The sequence below is a fragment of the Oryza sativa genome, chromosome 10 (assembly GCF_034140825.1).
Source record: "Oryza sativa Japonica Group chromosome 10, ASM3414082v1".
Lineage (NCBI taxonomy): Eukaryota > Viridiplantae > Streptophyta > Magnoliopsida > Poales > Poaceae > Oryza > Oryza sativa.
The window spans coordinates 1,034,165-1,053,012 of NC_089044.1; the positions used below are offsets into that span (position 1 = coordinate 1,034,165).

Here is an 18,848-nt window from a genome sequence, read left to right on the forward strand (position 1 = left end):
GGATAGTATAAGTAGAGTCAAAGTTGTAGCATATCTATTGTGCCATCCCTGAATAAGTAATATTATTATCCTTCAAGCTTAAAATGAGAAAAGCGCACAAGTAACCTAATAACTAATAAATTTCCAAAGGCTCGTCCATCTTTTACTGGTAAAAAAAATAGTGGTGGTGATGGTAGCATATTATATGCAATATGATGAATAGTATTGCAGTATCTTTTTGGTAAATGAGTGAATCATTCCATTATCTATTATCTGTATATGTATGTGGCCATTTCATTTAATGTGAATTATGCCAATTTTCTAGATTTGGGGATACTATTATTTTCTAGTTTAGAACTTTTGGTATATTTATAATTTACATCCATACAATAAACCGGCACCAGGTTGGTTCCAGTATAAAAAAATGCTAGTGACTAAAATATATCTACCTATGGTCTTACAGAACTCTATAATTGTAGTCATGATACCTACAGTACACGTATGTAGTATTTAGGATATCTCGTGAAATATATATACTTATGGTCTTACATGAGATTATAACTAAATATAACGGCTGCTGTTGGACTTGGAGCCCTAGCCAAGAGAAGCCGCTAAGCCAACCAGGCGGCATAACCAGTAGGTTTGCACTGCATCCAATGGAAAGATGATGAGGAGCAGAACAATAGCATTACTATTACGCTTCACAGTGAGTGGACAAATTGTACGACCCAAAAAATAGATGTAGAATTACATAATGAAAATTTTCTTTCCAAATTGTAAACTATGCGCAATAAGTTTTTTTACGAAACATATGGTATTATCGATGGCAAGCCAATATAAACAACAAGAGAGAATTACAAATATGCCACTGCTTTCATCTCCTAATTTGGAATAGCCATTATAAATACACAAATTGCATATTTGCCACCAAAGTTGGTGTGTGTGGCTTCCGTTTGCCATTGCAGTCTGAACTGGTATAATTAAAAGGTCAAAAGTTTTTTTCACAAAACTAATGTAGAAAACAAGGAACATGGTATGACCGTTTTGCTCTTGGCTAAAACAGATCCCTCACTGGCTTCTCTCTCCAAGAGCCCTAAATCCTCAAATCCCCTTATCTCTTCCTCCAAATCGAGAACAAAACTATTCAAAATTGGTTCCAATAGGAGATCGAGGGCAAGGGAGGAATGGAGGAATGGTGACTTGGGCGGTAACAGCAAGCGCAGCGGCGGGGAGCTGCTTCGGCGGCAACAGCTTGATGTAGCTGTTGCTAGTGAACCATGTACATGTCTCTCCAACCTTAAACTAGTGAACCATGTACATGTCTCTCAAAGGCAAAGTGAATTCCCTTGTTATTTTTATCTTTTCAGGATAATAAATTACAAAATACTTCGTACCATAGTCTAGCCCATCAGAAAAACACAACCATCATCGTCTCATTGTTATAATGGCTTGCACTGGTTTTCCTCTCTAAATTAAAATACAAAATAATTGATTTATAATAAATAGTCTATGCAGTTGTATAGATATGTTATATCACTGCTAGAGAAAGCATTTGTAGTCCCAGTTTGTAAACCCCTTTAGTCCCGGATAGCAAACCAGGGCTACAAGAACAGGACTAAAGATCGTCCCGGTTCAGATACCCGGGACTAAAAGTTTTTTTTCTACTTAAATATTGATTTTAAACTGTCCTCAAAATCATCCTCATTCACAAAATAATCCACAAATTCAATAACAAAATCATCCACATTCACAAATGCAACAACAAAATCATCCACATTTACAAAAACATCAGAAAATCTTCCACAAATTTACACCACAAAATCAGTCAAAAAAAACATCTAAAAATAATCCCCTATTCTTCTATTTTTTTTCTACTCCACGACGGCCGTTCCGGGCGCCGCCCTTCGCTCCAGCGCTGGGCGCCGCCGCCCTCCGCAACGGCCGCGCCGCCAATGTCTTTGGCTGCCGCCCGCTGACGTGAGGGTAAAGGGAGAAGGGAAGCCAGCAAGGGGAGGAGGGGAGGAAAAGATAGAGGATGTGAGGGAGAGAAAGAGATAAGGATGAGAGGAGGAGGGAATCTCTGAAATTTTTCTCTCCCTCACATGCGCGCCTTTTTGCTTTCTCTATCTCACGAGCGATTTTTTTAGTCTAAACAACAGGGACTAAAGATATTAGGGGGCCTACCACGTCCTGACAATAAATGAACCGGTCTTTAGTCCTGGTTGTTAACACCAACCGGGATTAAAGATCAAGAAAAATACCTCCGAACTTATAACTCGGGATTAAAAATAGTTTTTAGTTCTGGTTTTTTATCAACCGGGACTATTGTGGTTTTTCCCAACCCACAAAAAATGGTTTCTCCAAAAATGTATGTCTATCAGGTTTATCCAGGCTCACAAAAATTCCTAGGTCCGCCACAGTTCGCGTCCCGTCCGAGCGAACATTCGCACCACCCCGAGTTCGTACCCTTGCTAAGACAACCATATATTTTTACCCATTCTTTTTAAACGTGTATGTTTATGTAAACTAGTGAGAAAAAAAGTATTTTTTTTTAAAAAAATGTTCATTCTATTATTGGTAGTCTGTCGGTGCAGTTGGTAGAACATTCATAAAATTATAAAATTATGGCGAATGAAAAACGTCACACCATTCGTGACGAACGCCTCTTCCCACTACGCACTTACTGCAACCAATGCATTTTATCTCAAGGTGCTCACAGTCATGTTTGTGACAATTTTCACATCCTTTTTACGAAAGTAGAACGTCACAGAAGGTAATGTGAAAAAACAACTGAACACTACATAACAAGTCATGAAGAGATAGGTCTTGACATTTTTTTCCCCTATATGGATTCTCCAACTTGAACGTTCACATTTTGAGGTCGTATGAATTAGTTATGAATTTTACAAGATTTAATAGGGTTAAAAACATTAGAAATGATAAATGAAATAGTACTTTATACCACTATGCTCAGTTTGAAACAAATTATTGAGCGGATTGTTGCCATGGATTATCTACTTGATTATATAAGGATAACATTTACATTTTTCCCACATTGTATGCGTTTTTCCTTGACGGGGGACCTTACGTTTTTCCCACATTTATAAATGCATTGCAGACCAATGAATTGCTGATAGCTGAGGCCCATCGAAAGTACGATGCAGATGATCAGCAAAATTTGGAGTGAAACAATCAGGCATAACAGGTGGCTGCTTTTCATACTTGGGGAAGTGATCAAGACATGACTGTACAATAGCATTTTGCATCTGACGGAAAGATTTTCATTAAAACAACTGGAAAAGAATATGAACCAAGAAATCAAAATATATAAAATGAATTACCTGAACATTGCGACAGCAGAAGGCATGCAAGGCAACATATTCCCTTTGTGTTGTTGCAAGGGAACCAACACTAATCAGACTACCAAGTAATCTGAGGATGGAGTTTCTTCAAAATATTGGTCCAACAGCTGCACATACAACACAAACATAATTTATAAGACAAATGGAAGTAAATTATTAAGTTAGCAAATGTTGTATACAATGGAAAAGGCATTGTAATATTATTCGTATATCAAGCAAAGTTAGCAAAGATATACAAGGAAATTATATACAATCATGAGTATATGACTCATAACAGGTCTTTCAAGATGAGTCTGCCTGTTTTTACTTTGGATTTAGCTAAATTCACGCAACAGGCTAATTGGGTCATGTGAATCCGAGCATGTTTTACACGTGTCCAACTGTTCAATGCAACTCTAAGTGTGGGGCTCACAAATGAAGAGCAAAACTCAAGTTTTGCAACTTATCCTTACATTTGGAATTTAGGAAGAAATGCAACCAGAGAACATTTCAACATAAAAGTTTGTGATGCAAGTTGTGGTAAAGGGCAGGGCTCATGCTTGACACTGCAGTTGGTAGAAAACTGGGACAAATGCTGCTGGCTGCACAACAAATATCTGAACATTAACTCGTTTTTTTTTAATTCATATTCCAACTAGAAGTCTTTTCTGTGCTCCTAGGTTTCAGTTTAGTGGTTGTCTATAACTCAGAACATGTTGCTTTAAATCCTGTTTTAAGAAAAATAGCAATGCCATCTGCTCTTCCTGAAAAACAAACTGTGACTGTGCTTGCTAAGACTTTAGCCAAGCAACGCTTATTGGGTAGTGCAAGCTCTAATAATACCATGCCTACCAGAATTGAACAAGCCTGTCCTAATCAGAAGACATCAGATATATGAACATCCAAACAATATAATTCTAAAGAATAATAACAAATGCATTTGCAATGAATGGAAAGATTAGCAAAAAGTGTAGTACACTGTACCAACAAGCCATCCACAATGACTCAGCTTCTTTGTTTGAACCAACATTCTGCCTATTAGATATACTTGATTGAGAAGTTGAAAACAAAGAATAGATAAATAAGCACAGTTATCAAAATAATTTCATTTTAGACAAAAGGATCTTCAGGCTTTAACAAATGAGAAGAACCCAGCATAGCTACCTGAACCAGGTCAAGGAAATGATATTCATGCTTCACAGTACCACAATGACTCAACTTCACCTTTTCTGAAAGTACATTTATATTCATGCTTTAGTAGAACAACAACATCATAACATCCTGAAATCATTGGCAAAATATTATTAGGTGATTTCATTGCAAAGACATGTTTGTATAGTTGCTCCACAGAAAATGCCATCAACAAAACAAGGTGGAAACCATAACGTACCTATTTCATGCATCCACTGCTTTCACGATGGATATGAGAGGATGGGCTCTCATATTGAAATTTATTAAGAGGGGTGAGGCTCGAACCCAGGTCAACTAGCCCAAACCTTGTGGTGCTAGCCGGAAGACCCCCGGGCCTTTCTCATCCACTGTTTTCACCGACAGCGTGACATGCACATCCCTTGATACAGATTCATGACTATTCTCATAGGAATTATATAGGTGAGCTCAGCATTCCTCAAAATAGCAAGGGCTCAAACGTTCTAATGTACTCAACAGATTCAAAGCTTCCAGAAACAAATTGAAGTTCTGCCTCTGTTCAGGTAAAAAACTGCAGAGTATGAAATTTGCAGTTAAGAATATATACAGTTGTTTTGGCGCTTCAGAATGAAAACAGAAACAACAAAGATTTATCAATCATGTATAAGGCATGCATGAGCCCAAGAAAAAATATAAGTGAAAATTACAATTGCCACAATATCTGACATAAAAGAAGAAACACAGAGTTCGACTTTGAGCAAACTTGAACAGCCTTAAGAACAAAGCACAAGTGGTGAACTATCCCTAAAGTTTAGAATATTTAAAAGGTTTGTATACAGAAATAGCATTTTACATCCAACAGAAAGATTTTTATTCAAACAGCTGGAAAAGATATTTACCAAGAAAGAAAAATATAAACATGCATTACCTGAACAATGAGATGGCAGAACGCATGCAGTGCCACATATTCCCTTTGTCCTGTAGCAAGTGAACCAAAAGACCAGTTAGATACCAAGTACTGTGAGGTTGGAGTTTCCTAAAAAAAAAACATTACTCACTGCTGCATGTACAACTTAACAGAATGATATGATAAATGGAAGAAAAGATTCAGTTAACAAATGTATAGACAATAAATATAAAAGGAAATTAGAATATTACTCATAAATCAAACATCGTAAGCAAATAATGCAAGGAAATCCTACACTCATGAACGCATGATTCACGACACAGAGTTTTTGGATGAGAACTCTGTCTTCACTTCAGTTTTAACAAGAAACTCAAGCTTGCATTGCAATGTGCCCCAAGGTGCTGGATGTACAGAAAACAACTATGAGAAATACAGCATCACACGCATACTTAGGACATGTCTTACAGACTTTTTGTTTTTTGCTTAGTGATTAACTGCTAAATATACAGAATGATATAGTCCATAAACTAATACTTAAGTACATAGAACAGGGCAGGCTGGAGCAGTGGAGAGTTAATGCTGACTCTATATAATGGATCAGAGCAGATGTGCTCGACCCTAAATAAATGTTACCTGAAGCATCCTGAGTTCTGTCTTTGTGATCTCCCACCAATTTATAAACATCCTGCATGGCTGCATAGTGCCATTTTGTTAGCATCTGCTCACAGCTTTCCTCCAATACCTAGCTCAGGCTTCTCGCCTTCCTGAAACCTTGAAGAACTCCAAGTAGCTTTGGTAATCACTTTGGCATTTGATGCCTTCTGTAGCATACATCCATTATCCTACTGCATATAGAGGCACGCTACCCTCCATTTCAAAAGCCAAATCAAGTTCCCCCTGTTTATAGCATAGCTCCTCTAAACATTTCTTTGTTTTTTTATCAAGATACTTCCTTTTCTTCAGCATCATTGTAAAAATCCTGTCAGCCTCACTCCATCGTCCATCTTTTGCAAGTACCAATAGCAAAGAAGTGTAGTTGGCATATCGTGGAGTATAACCCTGGAAAAGCATATCTTCAAATAACTGTAGGACAATATCAATTGCATTTTCAGCAAGAAGAAGCTCCATTAGTTTGTCATAGGAAGCCTTACTAGGAACAAAGCCTCTTTTGTGCATCATCAATAAAAACGAAAGTGCTTCTTTCATTCGTCCAGCAAGAGAAAGCCCCTTAATAAAAGTGTTGTATGTTATCTTATCAAAGACACATCCGTCACTGTTCAATGAGTTAAATAGTTGGATAGCATGGTTGATGTCTCCTAATCTTATTTGATTATTCATGAGTATAGTATACGTCACATGATTGGGAAGAATACCAGTTTGGTCCATCACAGATAAGAGGCTGTAAGCATCATCCATCTTATTGGCTCTACAAAGGCCATTAATCATCCCATTGTAAATATGTAAATCAGGCACCATACCATTTTCTTCAAGATCCTGAATTATACCCTGAGCAACCTGAATCATTTCCTCTGTACATATCTGATTGTCCTTCTGTTTTCCATTTCTTGTATCAATGATTTGAGGCAGCATTCTAAATAACATATACCTTGCTTCCTTCAGTTTTTTAGCCAGAGACGGTCTCATGCCTCGGCGAGCTATATTTCGGCAAATGCCAGTGACTAAAGCACCATAGGTGATGAGATCAGGTGCAACATTGGTTTTCATCATCAAAACAACAAGATCTAAACCTAATCTTACATCTCCTTTCCTAAAAAACTGATTTATAAGCATTGTATAGATGACTGTTTGTGGTGCGATGCCCTCCTCCAGCATCCTTTCCAAATAACCAAGAGCCTTTCTGATTTTGTTTCCCTTTACCAGGCCATTTATAAGTGAACCATAAGCATGGGGACCAGGTTGCAAACCTCTCTTTAGCATTTCATCGAAAATACGGCACACATTCCTTGTTTGCCTCGTCAAGGAATATCCATTAATAAGTGATGTGTAAATAATCTCATCTGGTGCTAATCCTTCTCGAATCATTTGGCGGAGTGTAGCCTCCGCTTCTTTAAGGCGCCTCATTCTACACAAGCACACTATAATAGAATCATATACTGCAATAGAAGGCTCTATCCCATCCTTGGCCATTTCACCAAACAGATGAAGTGCACTTTCTATTTCACCAATCTTACAGTATGCTGTTACCATGATTGAATTTGTGGACATATCAGGTCTGACACCCCTGCTCTGCATAATAGTAATGAGTGCCCTAGCATCATCCATACGATTTTGCTCACACAGGCATTTTATCACGATATTGTATGTTAAGACAGAGGGCTCACAGCCATAAGCCACCAGCTTCCCCAGTAGATAGTAGGACACATCTAGCCTCCCCTCCGAGCACATGGCAATTATCATCAAATTGAGAACGATATTAACAGGGAGCACATTGCTTGTCACTATTTCATCGAGAAGATGGTCAGCCTCCTTCTGTAAACTCATGTTCGAGCACCCACCGGCAAGCGAAGAAAGCTCCAGCAGCTTGGCGCCACAATCCAACTTGGCAACAGCCTTCAATGCTTTCCGCACAAATAAAACCACCCAGCCTTTGGGGAAGAACCTCGCTATCGAAATAAACATAACATGGTCAGGGAAAAGGCCACTCTCCAGCATCTTATCAAACAGATTCTCGGCCTCACCCAACTTCCCATCCTTGCAGAGCGATGCCATCAGAATAGTGTAGCACCTCAAGTCAGGTGCAACACCCGTCCTTATCATCACCTTGTAGATATCCATGGCAGCACCAACCCACTTGCTCTTACAATACCACCTGATCATCACATTGTAGGTTGCTGCGTCAGGCTGAATGCCCCTGTCAATCATCTCATGGTACATCTGGAGGCCATGATCGACACGCCCATGCTCAAACAATCCCCATATCATCGTCGTGTAAGCGTACGCATCCAACTGAACATGCTCATCCCCCTTCATCCTACGGAACACATCCAGCGCAGGCTCCAGCCGCCCCTCCCGGCAAAACACCCGGATGAGCGCCGTGCTGAGCTCCCTATCGAGATACATCCCTTTGATGAGCATCAGCTGGCACATGTCGCTGGCATCGAGGGAGCGCCTGGCCTTGCAGTATGCGAAGGCAAGCGACCTGTAGACGCGGACGGGGGGTGTGAGCCCGGAGCGAAGCATTGCGTCGAACAGGAAGCGGGCCTTGTCGACGGCCCCCTCGGAGCACAGGCCCGGGATGAGGAGGGCGAAGTCCGAGACGGGCAACGGCGAGGGGTTGCCCATCGAGAGCACGAGAACGTCCATGGCCTCTGTGGACATGGAGGCGGAGCACATGGCGCGGAGGAGCGCGGCGGTGGAGGCGGGCGAGGGGGCGGCGCCCGACTGGACGAGGCGGTGGAAGTGGGAGAGCGCGGAGGAGATGTCACCGAGGCGGGAGTGGCAGGCGACGAGCGCGTCGGAGACGGCGGGGTCGGGGGCGTCGGCGAGGGCGAGGCGGGAGGCGACGGCGCGCGCCTCCCGGAGGCGGCCGCGGCGGAGCAGGCGGGTGAGGAGGTCGGCGCAGTGCGAGGCGTGGGAGGTGGAGGCCGCCGCCACGCGGGAGCACATGGAGAATTAATGGGAGCAGGAGACGGAGTCGTCGCCGGCATCGAGCGCGGCGGGCGGGGGCAGCCGAGGGTGGCGCCGCCGCCGCCGCCGCCGGGGAATTCGGGGAGGAGAGGAAGGATTTGACGAGCGAGCGATATCCACCGTTGATTACCATCCAACGGTCACTTGATTATTACTCTCCTCTTCTCTTATTTGGAATGAAATCATTTTTTATGACGCTATTGTAGTCTTGTAGATAGTAGAGCAGAGTAGAATACTATAATTACTTAAAATGGGATACTAACATATGGTTTTTTATTATTTATTAATTATAGAGAATGTGTATGTCTTCATTTTATTATAAAGATTAGCCATGATGATGCTCTCCTAGCTATGATAATAATATGGACATAGTTCGAAGGGATTAGTGTGCACGTTTCGTGAGCGTCCACATTTGTGCTGTGTTTCTAAACAAACAATATAGATACAATGCATGATACTATTTGCAGTTTCTTTGATAGCATGACGATAAATTGTGAATGGTGCATTTTCGTATATGTTAACTGGTGGGAACATTAAAAGAACATTGTAGTGTACATTAACACAACCTTTTGAAAAACGAACGTTGTTGTGTTGTGTACACATTGTTCAAGTGAGACCCACTTGATGACTATAGGCCTGTTTAGTAGAGCTACAAATTTCCGATCGTATATGTTTATATGTTAAATTATAGCGGTCTAAAATTTTATTGTTTTATCTAAAACATGAATAAAATGATTTATTCAAATGTTGATCGTAAATCTAAATTTATGGATTTGTAGAGCCAGGAATACCCAGCAAAAAATATCTTAAATATGTAGTCTAAGAAGCTGTGCCAAATAGGGATGAAAACAGATCGAATACGGTCGGAAACTAGCTTTATCATATTCGTTTTCATAATTTTTTTCGGAATAGAAATCGGAATCGGAATCGGAAACCCGGATATGAAAACGGAATCGAATATTATCGAATACAAATACGGAGCGAAACGAATACTGTGACGAATATTAATCGGAATATAAAAACTCCTCACTACTCACAAACGATTTTTGATATTGTGTTTCTAAAATCATGCTCTATCATGTTATTGTGTTTCTATTGCTATTATTTTGGCCTTTTTGTGACTGTTGTTTTATCAATTAAAAATTTGAATATCAAAACTTCAAATGATATTTTGAAGCAGTAAATAAATTTAGCTGAAAAAATCATGAACATAAAAGTTGTAGAACTCATCAAGACATATAACTTTTATTTTGGTAATTTCTTCATCCGATAAAGTGACAGTAACATTGTTCATAAAATTTACATCTATCTTTCAAAGTTTATAAAAACAAATGAGAGATGTAAATTTTGTGAACAATGTTACTATCACTTTGTCGGATGTAGAAATGACCAAAATAAAAGTTATAGATTTTCATGAGTTATACAACTTTGTTGTTGATGACTTTTTCAGTTGAAATCATTTAGTATTTGAAAATGTTGTTTGAAGTTGTTATATTTTCAAATTCAAATTCAAACTATTCAAACAAAGTCATATAGAAAAATGACCAAAATAAAAGTTATAGATCTTGATAAGTTATACAACTTTTTTTTTGACAATTTTTCCATTTGAAATCATTTACTACCCAAAAAAATTATTTGAATTTCTTATATTTTAAAATTCAAATTTTATATAGTTCAATCAAACTCAGATGGAGAAATGACCAAAATAAAATTGGTAGATCTCAATGAGTTCTTCAACTTTGTTATTAATAACTTTTTCATATAAGTTCATTTAGTATCATAAAATTTAATTTGAAGTTCTTTTTTTTAAGAAGTCTGATTTGCCTCCTCTTTGGCTTGGGCTGGCTTATGGGCCTTATGTGTTGTCGGATATCCGATGGAAAATACCGGATAATATCCGACGGATATCACCTATATCATATTCATTTTCATATCCAAAAAATTATCCGAATTTGAAAATTTCCGGATATATCCGACCGAAACTATCCGAACCGAAAAAAGGTCCGGTCGGACGGAAATTATCCGAATCACTTTCAACCCTAGTGCCAAAGAAGACCTATGAATATAGCTTTTTGTAGTCTGTAGGGATACTTGCATCTCGAATTTTTTTTATTTTTAATTTTTTTTATTAAAAGTTTTACAAAAATAATTTTCCATTTTGAAAATTGACGGAAGTAGTCGCCTACCGCCCTCTGGGAGGGCGATTTTTAAAAATCGCCCTCCCAGAGGGCGGCGAAAATGACGTGGCAGACGGCCGTTCGCTCTCGGGCGACGGCCGTCAACGAAATTTGCAGGCGGCCCCCTTGCCGCCCTCCGCGAGGGCGATTTTGTACTGTGCGGGGGGCCGCCTGCAAATGGGCGGCGAGGGGGGCATGGAATTTTGCAGGCGGCCCCCTTGCCGCCCTCCGCGAGGGCGATTTTGTACTGTGCGGGGGGCCGCCTGCAAATGGGCGGCGAGGGGGGCATGGAATTTTGCAGGCGGCCCCCTTGCCGCCCTCCGCGAGGGCGATTTTGTACTGTGCGGGGGGCCGCCTGCAAATGGGCGGCGAGGGGGCATGGAATTTTGCAGGCGGCCCCCTTGCCGCCCTCCGCTAGGGCGATTTTATACTGTGCTCTATATTTTTGTATAAATATCAATAGTTATCAAATCTTTTTATATTGAAAACTATACAAGATTAAAATCTCCAAGACTGGTAAAATACAATTTTATTATTTTTTAGGGCATATTTGGATTGTTACCGTACAAATATTTTGTTACCGTACAAATATTTTATTAATTTTTAGGGCATATTTGGATTGTTAGTGCCAAATTTTTCTTCACGACCAAATATTTGGTAAGGTAAAATTGCATTTGATCATATTTGGTTTGCTGCCAAAATGTAAAATTATAGTGAAGAATGTTCTACATAATCTCAAATCTAGATTACGTATTACCAATGAATAGGCTTCCATTTTCGTGTGTTGTGTGCTAGTGGGAAAGAAAATATGAAGAGGTTGCCTTCAGATTGTCAATTATATAGCGTCGTTTTCACTGCAATATATGTGAACTCAATGAGATACATTATTCATTAGATGTGACAAGACGATCACGCGTGGGCGTGATTCACTTTATGTAAACAGGCAGCGCCGAAAGTTGATAGTGATAACTCGAGCTGCCGCTTTTCATGTGTGCTGTTGTGGACTGTGCGCGCTACTGGATCTGACACTACCGTGCAGCGCCGAAAGTGTGTTGTCGTGAGCATAAGTTGTTCTAGCACCATATGAATGAAAAGAACTATGTAGACGAGACAAACACAAGTAGTACTGCAGTAGTAATAGCAAAAGTAGTACTGCTTTACAAGTTTGTAAGCCAAAAGAAACGGTCACATAAGGACTGAAGAGGTAGAACACTACTGACGAGGCCTCTTACCCCTGTCCCTCCTACCCTGCGCCCTAATGTGCCCGTGGGAGTACGTGAGTCGGTCCGGGGGTACGGCACGGCCAACCCGTCCTGCCTGTACAGGTGTGACCTCTGGCTGCTCCTGAGTGTGCGCCTCTGGAGCTCCTCCAAGCTGAGAGGAGCCTAGTACGTCGTGGTGGTCTGCACCGTGCAAGTCGTCATCGTAGAACTGGCTAGTAGGACCAGTCCTACCGGCGTGAGACGAAGAGGCCCCAGTACCGAAGATCCCGGCTGCAAATCCTGCTGGACAAGGACCATCAGTTTCGTACAGGTATTTAACAGTATTAATAAAAAGTAAAGTACCGTGTGGGCGAGGGATCGACGCTCCGTGAGAGGAAGAGCTGGCGAACGCGCCCGAAGAGGTGGCGAACGCCCCTGCGGAGCTCGTGGAAGCGCCGGTCGTGCCTGCGAACGCGCTCGAAGGCAGACGAGGTCCTGCGATGAGGAAACGTGCAGTTAAAACATGGTGACATAATCGTGCAAAAGCTGAAACAAAAATGAACTAATATCTGGGCTGAACTGTACCGTGCGAAACCGGTGCTGTAGGTCGCACTGATCCAAAGCTAGGGGCGCTCGAAGGCAAACGAGGTCCTGCGAGGATGGATCATCAAGTTACGACGGGGTGATGTTTTCGTACAAAAACAGAAACAAAACTTAAGAAACCTCTGGGCTGAGCAGTACCGTGCGAAATAGGTGCCGTAGGTCGAGGTCCTGCTCCGACGGTAGGCGCGCGAGGCCGTGGTTGTACCGGACCAGCTGGAGGTACGACGTCCACGGCGCTGCGACAGGAGAAGACGCGCATGACCGCACGCATCTTCTCCTGCATCCGGTCGAAGGTCACCCTCTGCTCAACGTCAGTCAAGTGCAAACCTCTGTTCAACCTCACTTGGACTGCGGTGATATCGGCACTGATATCCCGTGCGGCATCAGCCTATGCAAGATGGAAATAACAAATTCAGTAGTTGTCCTATATTATGCAAGATAAATGAAATAATTGTAAGAAGTAATACAAATTGGACGTACCGCCACGAAGTAGTCTCGGTCACGGTGCGTGGGATACGCGTCCGTGACAGCGGCAACGTGCGGCTCTGGGGCGTCTGGAGTGAAGGTCACACGCGCACGAGTGCGAGGAAGGTACCAGCGAAGGTAGTCACGGTAGTTCTCCTCCGTGTGTGGGAAGAGCTCGTTGATCACCTCCTCTGTAGCTAACACCCAGTCGTCAACGTACTGCTGTACACGTGGAGCCCAAAGTGCGCCTGCTAGCTGTCCCCGTCGAGTCAACCTGTGAAGAGAGGTAAATTATATGGCTCGATGAAGTAATTATCATAAAAATTTAGAAATGAACAATCCGAACTCACGAGTGGTCGGCAGGGAGGACGGTCGGCTGCACGTTGCCCGGAAACACCTGCCTAAGTCCGAACTGTCTCATCACACGCTGCGGGCAGTGAGGCTCAACGAAAATGTCGAACACCATCGGCAGGATGGTGAGCCAGTAAGCCTGGTCGCGTGTGCACAAGGACGAAAGTCCTAGCGGTGCTCTCGCAGCGACGGCCTCTTCTGTGTACGGCTCCCAGATGACGTCGCTCGGCTGGAGACGGTCAAACTCGAACACGAAGTCCGGGTAACCACGTCTCACCTGGACGTGAGCGTAACGACGCTGCAATAAACATGATCGGAATTAGACATGTTATGTGAAGAAAAAAAAAGACGACTGATAAACTTATAACGCAGCGAAGTTGCACTAACCCCACGTCGACACCAGTAAGTCCCCATCGTGGGACCGTCCTCTGGCCACTGCGCGCTGCGACCAACCCCGTAGGGTGCGCTGTCCACCACTGGTCGACCTATGGCAAACCTCTCGGCTGCCCAAAGCTGAAGCAACATAGGGCAGCCAGCGATGATCGCTCCCGCGTCAGTCTTCGTGCACGCCTCACAGAGGGCACGGTACGTGGCTGCTAGCACGGCAGAACCCCAGCTCCACTGCGGCACGTCCTGTGGCTGAGCATCCGCGATGGACCGTGCGTAGTGGACCAGCCGGAAGTCCACAGCGTGCCCGTGGGTGCTAGTGAACATCACCCACCCGAACAACCACAACAGGTACGCCTCAAGGGAGCGTCGGACCGAGTAATCATCAGCGTCAGGGTGCAGAAGGTCCGCCTACAATTAAGAATGAAATGTTAGTACAAAACACTCATTCGGTCGCAAATAAGCACGTATGATAATAACAACTTATTTACTTACAGTGAACTGGAGCAACCAAGCCTTGCTAGGCCCGACTGTAGAGTACGGAGGAAGGGTGGTGGTCGGTCCTAGGTGTGGAAGGCGCATCACCTGCTCGAAGCGCGCAGTGATATCCTCCTTCCACCCAAAAACACCGTCCACGGGACCAACTGCTGCTCCCGCCAGCGGTAGCCCGAGCAGGTACGACACGTCCTGCAGTGTCGGAGCCATCTCCCCACAGGGAAGGTGGAACGTGTGCGTCTCAGGTCTCCAGCGGTCTATAAGAGCGGCAAGGAGTGACCGGTCTGCATCCCACCGCTTCGCTGGGTCACGGTCGTCCGCCGCCGCCTCAACAAGCCTACAAAGTGGTAGAAGGCCTGCCGCACGCAACCTGTATAGAGCAAAATTCAAACATAAGTACAACACAAAGCAAAGTTGAGTTGAAATGTGAACATACGCGTACCAAGGAACGTGACGGGGGTCGACACGCAACCACTCGCGCGACGTGCGTGGACGGAAGGTGCCGAGCTGTGCACCCTCGACTGCTGACAGGAACGAGCGGTGGTTCCTGTCAATCCCACGGTTCAACAGCGCCGGTGTGTCGTACGCCATACCTGCATCAAATAGGTTGATCAGAAACATATAAATAATTAGTTCAACATAAGTAATAAATGTTCATAAGCGAATTACTAACACATATTAAACAAGAGTACAAACAAACAAAAGTGTTTAGTCCGAACACTCATCACGATAACATTATGATACAACACCGAATAATTCGCAATACTACTAGTACAACAATAGTCGGAGGTACTCATTACAACAACATTGAATTGAAATTACACGATAGAAGTATTTAGTCCGAACACTCATTACATCACAACAGCATTTTATTTCCTAAATCGAAAGCATTGTTACACCATGGAATCGCCTGCTGCGCGACGACGCCTTGGTCTTGCGCGCCTGCTTGTTGTTCCTTCACCAGGTGGTCGCCTACCATCACTTGCCTGTCCAGATGGACTAGCATTTGCGCCGCTTGGAACTTCTGCATTCTTCGGGCATTTCTTGTAAGTATGGCCGAGCAGATCACACTTGCTGCAGCGTAAAGTCCTCCCACCTGCTTCTGACTCATCCATATCATTTCTGATGCGTCTAGTTTGGCGTCGACCCTTTTTCACCCTTAACTTAGATGGATCTGGAATATAAAAAACTTGGGCACTCAGCGTTGTGTAAGATCCTGAGATCCCGAACCCATATATCTCCTCACTCCATGTATGAAAGATTGCTTCTTTCCTGAAATAATTTGAGACGTACACATTGGGAGATATGCCACAATCACCGGCAGCAGCAAGAACGTGTGAGCAAGGAAGGTGATGAAGCTTCGGCTTCATACAACTGCAGGTACATCCACCATCCGCCTTCAAGACACATTCCTGCACGGCTTGCTTGCGATAGATACCACGCCTGCTCCTATCAACACACATTATTTCATACCGATGCACTTGTGTGCCTTGAGCAACAACTCGATGTCTCCGTGCCTTTTTGATTTTATCTTCCATGTACTTTGTCACTACGTTGCCAAACACTATGTTGTTATCGGCCATGGACGGACCAATTTTCTTGTATCGATCCCTAAAGTACGCTTGCGTGCCGTGAAGGATGAATTCAACAATAGCAACCAATGGAAGTACCCGAACTCCTCGCATTACCCAGTTGTACACCTCTGCCAAATTGGTTGTCATTATGCCATACCGAGATCCATCGGTGTCGAACAATAGAGACCACTTCTCCTTAGGCTCATTCTCAATCCACTGAGTGAAATTTCTGATGGACGACCCTGACCTCCTTCTCATTGTTGGTGGGTCATCATGTAATGCACCAAGAGGTATGGGAGGCTCGTCACCTTCAACTAGTGGTCTGCGAGATTGCTCATCTGTTTGCTTCGTTGTCAACTCATCCAACTTGTCCCACAACTCATTAAATTTCTTCTCTTGGTTCTGTGCACAGAGCCTCTTAAAGAGCTCCATAAGATGCTTGTTCTTGAATTGCTTGTAGAAATTTGCACCCATGTGACGCATGCACCACCGACTCCGAACATCAGGCCACTTAGCTGGAAGTCCCTTCTCATCCCAACCGTTCTGCAAGTAGTCAATAGCCCGCAACATACCCGCATGACGATCATGTATAAGGCAAACGTTGGGCCTCATACGCACCACTGCAATGTGCACTCTCTCTAGGAACCAGTACCAGCTTTCAGTGTTCTCACTCTCTACAAATGCAAAAGCCATAGGTAGAACCTGGTTGTTCCCATCACACCCAATTGCTGTCAATATCTGACCTCGGTATTTACCTGTCATAAAAGTTCCATCTATGCATAGAACAGGTCGACAATGCACAAAAGCATTGATGCAAGCACCCAATGAGAAAAAGGCTCTTTGCAGCACACTCTTTGTTCGATCATCAACCGATGTAAATGTATGTAGGTCATAGTACGTATTATTATTCCTCTGGGCAATGGTGGCTAACAAACGAGGCAAATTATCATAAGAAGCTTCAAATGTGCCATACCTCATCTCAATGATCTTTTGTTTGGCTCTCCAGGCCTTTGCATAGCTTATGGTGTACTTGAATTTGTTCTCGATGTGCCTAATAATTGATTTTGGTTCAAAGCCAATGTTACCAACAACACTGCTGTACATCTCACTTGCCACAAAAGCTGAAGTGATGTTTCGGTGATACTTCTCCACCCCTTGTAAGTAGCACTTGTGCTCGGTCACAATGCTAACTTTCCAATAATCATTCCATTTACCCTTATATGCATGGACACGCCACGGACAATCTTCCTTCATGCACCTCACTTCATACACATAATTTGTTGACTTGACCACCCTAAACTCTCTCTGCAAGGAAACTGCCCAATGCTTCACCGCCTCCTTCATCTCATCCTTATGAGCATACCTTGCACCCTCAATTACCTCGTTCTCCTTATACTCCCAGGGTACATGATCACCCTCTGATATAACAAGTCCAGAGAAGTCCTCATTTGCCCAATCAGTGGCCATTACATCACCTTCCTCATCGGATGATGCGTCGTCGTCCACTTCCTCATTATCCGAATCTTCCCTCTCCATTTCATCAACAATTATACCGACTCTCTCCCCCTCATCCGCCATGCCCATAGCCTGCTCCTCCCTTGGTTGATTTTCCTCATTTTGCATCGATGGTCCAACAACATCCCCTGCATTGATAGGACCCTCTACATCTTCGGTTTGCATTGAAACATTTATATCTTTCTCTTCTACCGACACAAATATAACGAGGGGCCATGACCGTTCAAAAGCCATTTCCACATACCGTCTCCAAGCATCAGTGCTGTCCATCGGCATTAGTTCCCAAAAATAACCTTCTGTTGCACGACTCACTACAACTGACACTGACATTGTGTATACTTCTTGGTCTATTCTAAATCCTCTCAACAACCAACTATAAATTGACTGAAATGTTCTCTCCGCAGGCCTATCGATGCCCTTAGATGTCATTACAAAATCTGACAGATCAACACCATCTGGACCAAATCTAATATTTCCTTCACCGTGAACTATCTGAAATGTGACCTTACTTGACATTGTGCCTGATGAAAACAATAACTGCGTTAACCTCGCATTTCTGTACTACGCCCTAAGTTACATTCTCTACAATATTGTTCTCTAAATTTCTAAAATTACGTTACATTCTCCAGATCAAACTAAACTACATCTTACAATTAACACTACTGTCTATGTCTCAATTCATACTATTATATTCTATGCTCTGGATCTACACATATGTGCTGTGTGCTACAGATGTGCTAAAATATATGGAACTAAAACTAAAACGCAACATATATACTCAAACATAACATATTAGTACAAATGCAAAAGATGTATGGGAGCATACTTGTGATGAATTGAGCGAACCAGCAGGGCTTCGCCGCTCCCCTTCTGCTGCCCTCCCCTCTCTCTCTTTCGTTTTTTTTGGATTTTTAGTGAATATAATGAAATTTCACAGAGGAGGGACTGGGCTTTATAGAGGGAGAGGCAAAAATCGCCCTCCCCCAGGGCGGCAAGGGGGCCGCCTGCAAAATTCCATGCCCCCTCGCCGCCCATTTGCAGGCGGCCCCCCCCCA

At 43.1% G+C, this 18,848-nt stretch overlaps 1 protein-coding gene across 10 annotated transcripts; it reads right to left on the reverse strand.

Moving 5' to 3' along the window:
* Positions 1-2,916: 2,916 nt before the first annotated feature.
* On the reverse strand, positions 2,917-9,166 carry LOC107277780 (pentatricopeptide repeat-containing protein At5g62370). 10 transcript variants are annotated; one of them, XM_026020913.2, is made up of 8 exons: positions 6,010-9,166; positions 5,672-5,777; positions 5,398-5,447; positions 4,711-5,040; positions 4,485-4,601; positions 4,305-4,367; positions 3,321-3,448; positions 2,917-3,245 (listed from the first exon to the last, which is right to left on the reverse strand). In XM_026020913.2, the coding sequence occupies exon 1, from the start codon at positions 9,001-9,003 to the stop codon at positions 6,214-6,216; it is 2,790 nt and encodes a 929-aa protein (XP_025876698.1). In that variant the 5' UTR covers positions 9,004-9,166; the 3' UTR covers positions 2,917-3,245; positions 3,321-3,448; positions 4,305-4,367; positions 4,485-4,601; positions 4,711-5,040; positions 5,398-5,447; positions 5,672-5,777; positions 6,010-6,213. The 10 variants fall into 10 exon arrangements, with proteins under 10 accessions (XP_025876698.1, XP_025876699.1, XP_066161052.1 ...); XM_026020914.2 differs by having other exon boundaries at positions 5,628-5,777; XM_066304955.1 differs by lacking the exon at positions 5,672-5,777 and having other exon boundaries at positions 4,298-4,355; positions 4,711-5,024.
* Positions 9,167-18,848: the final 9,682 nt, after the last annotated feature.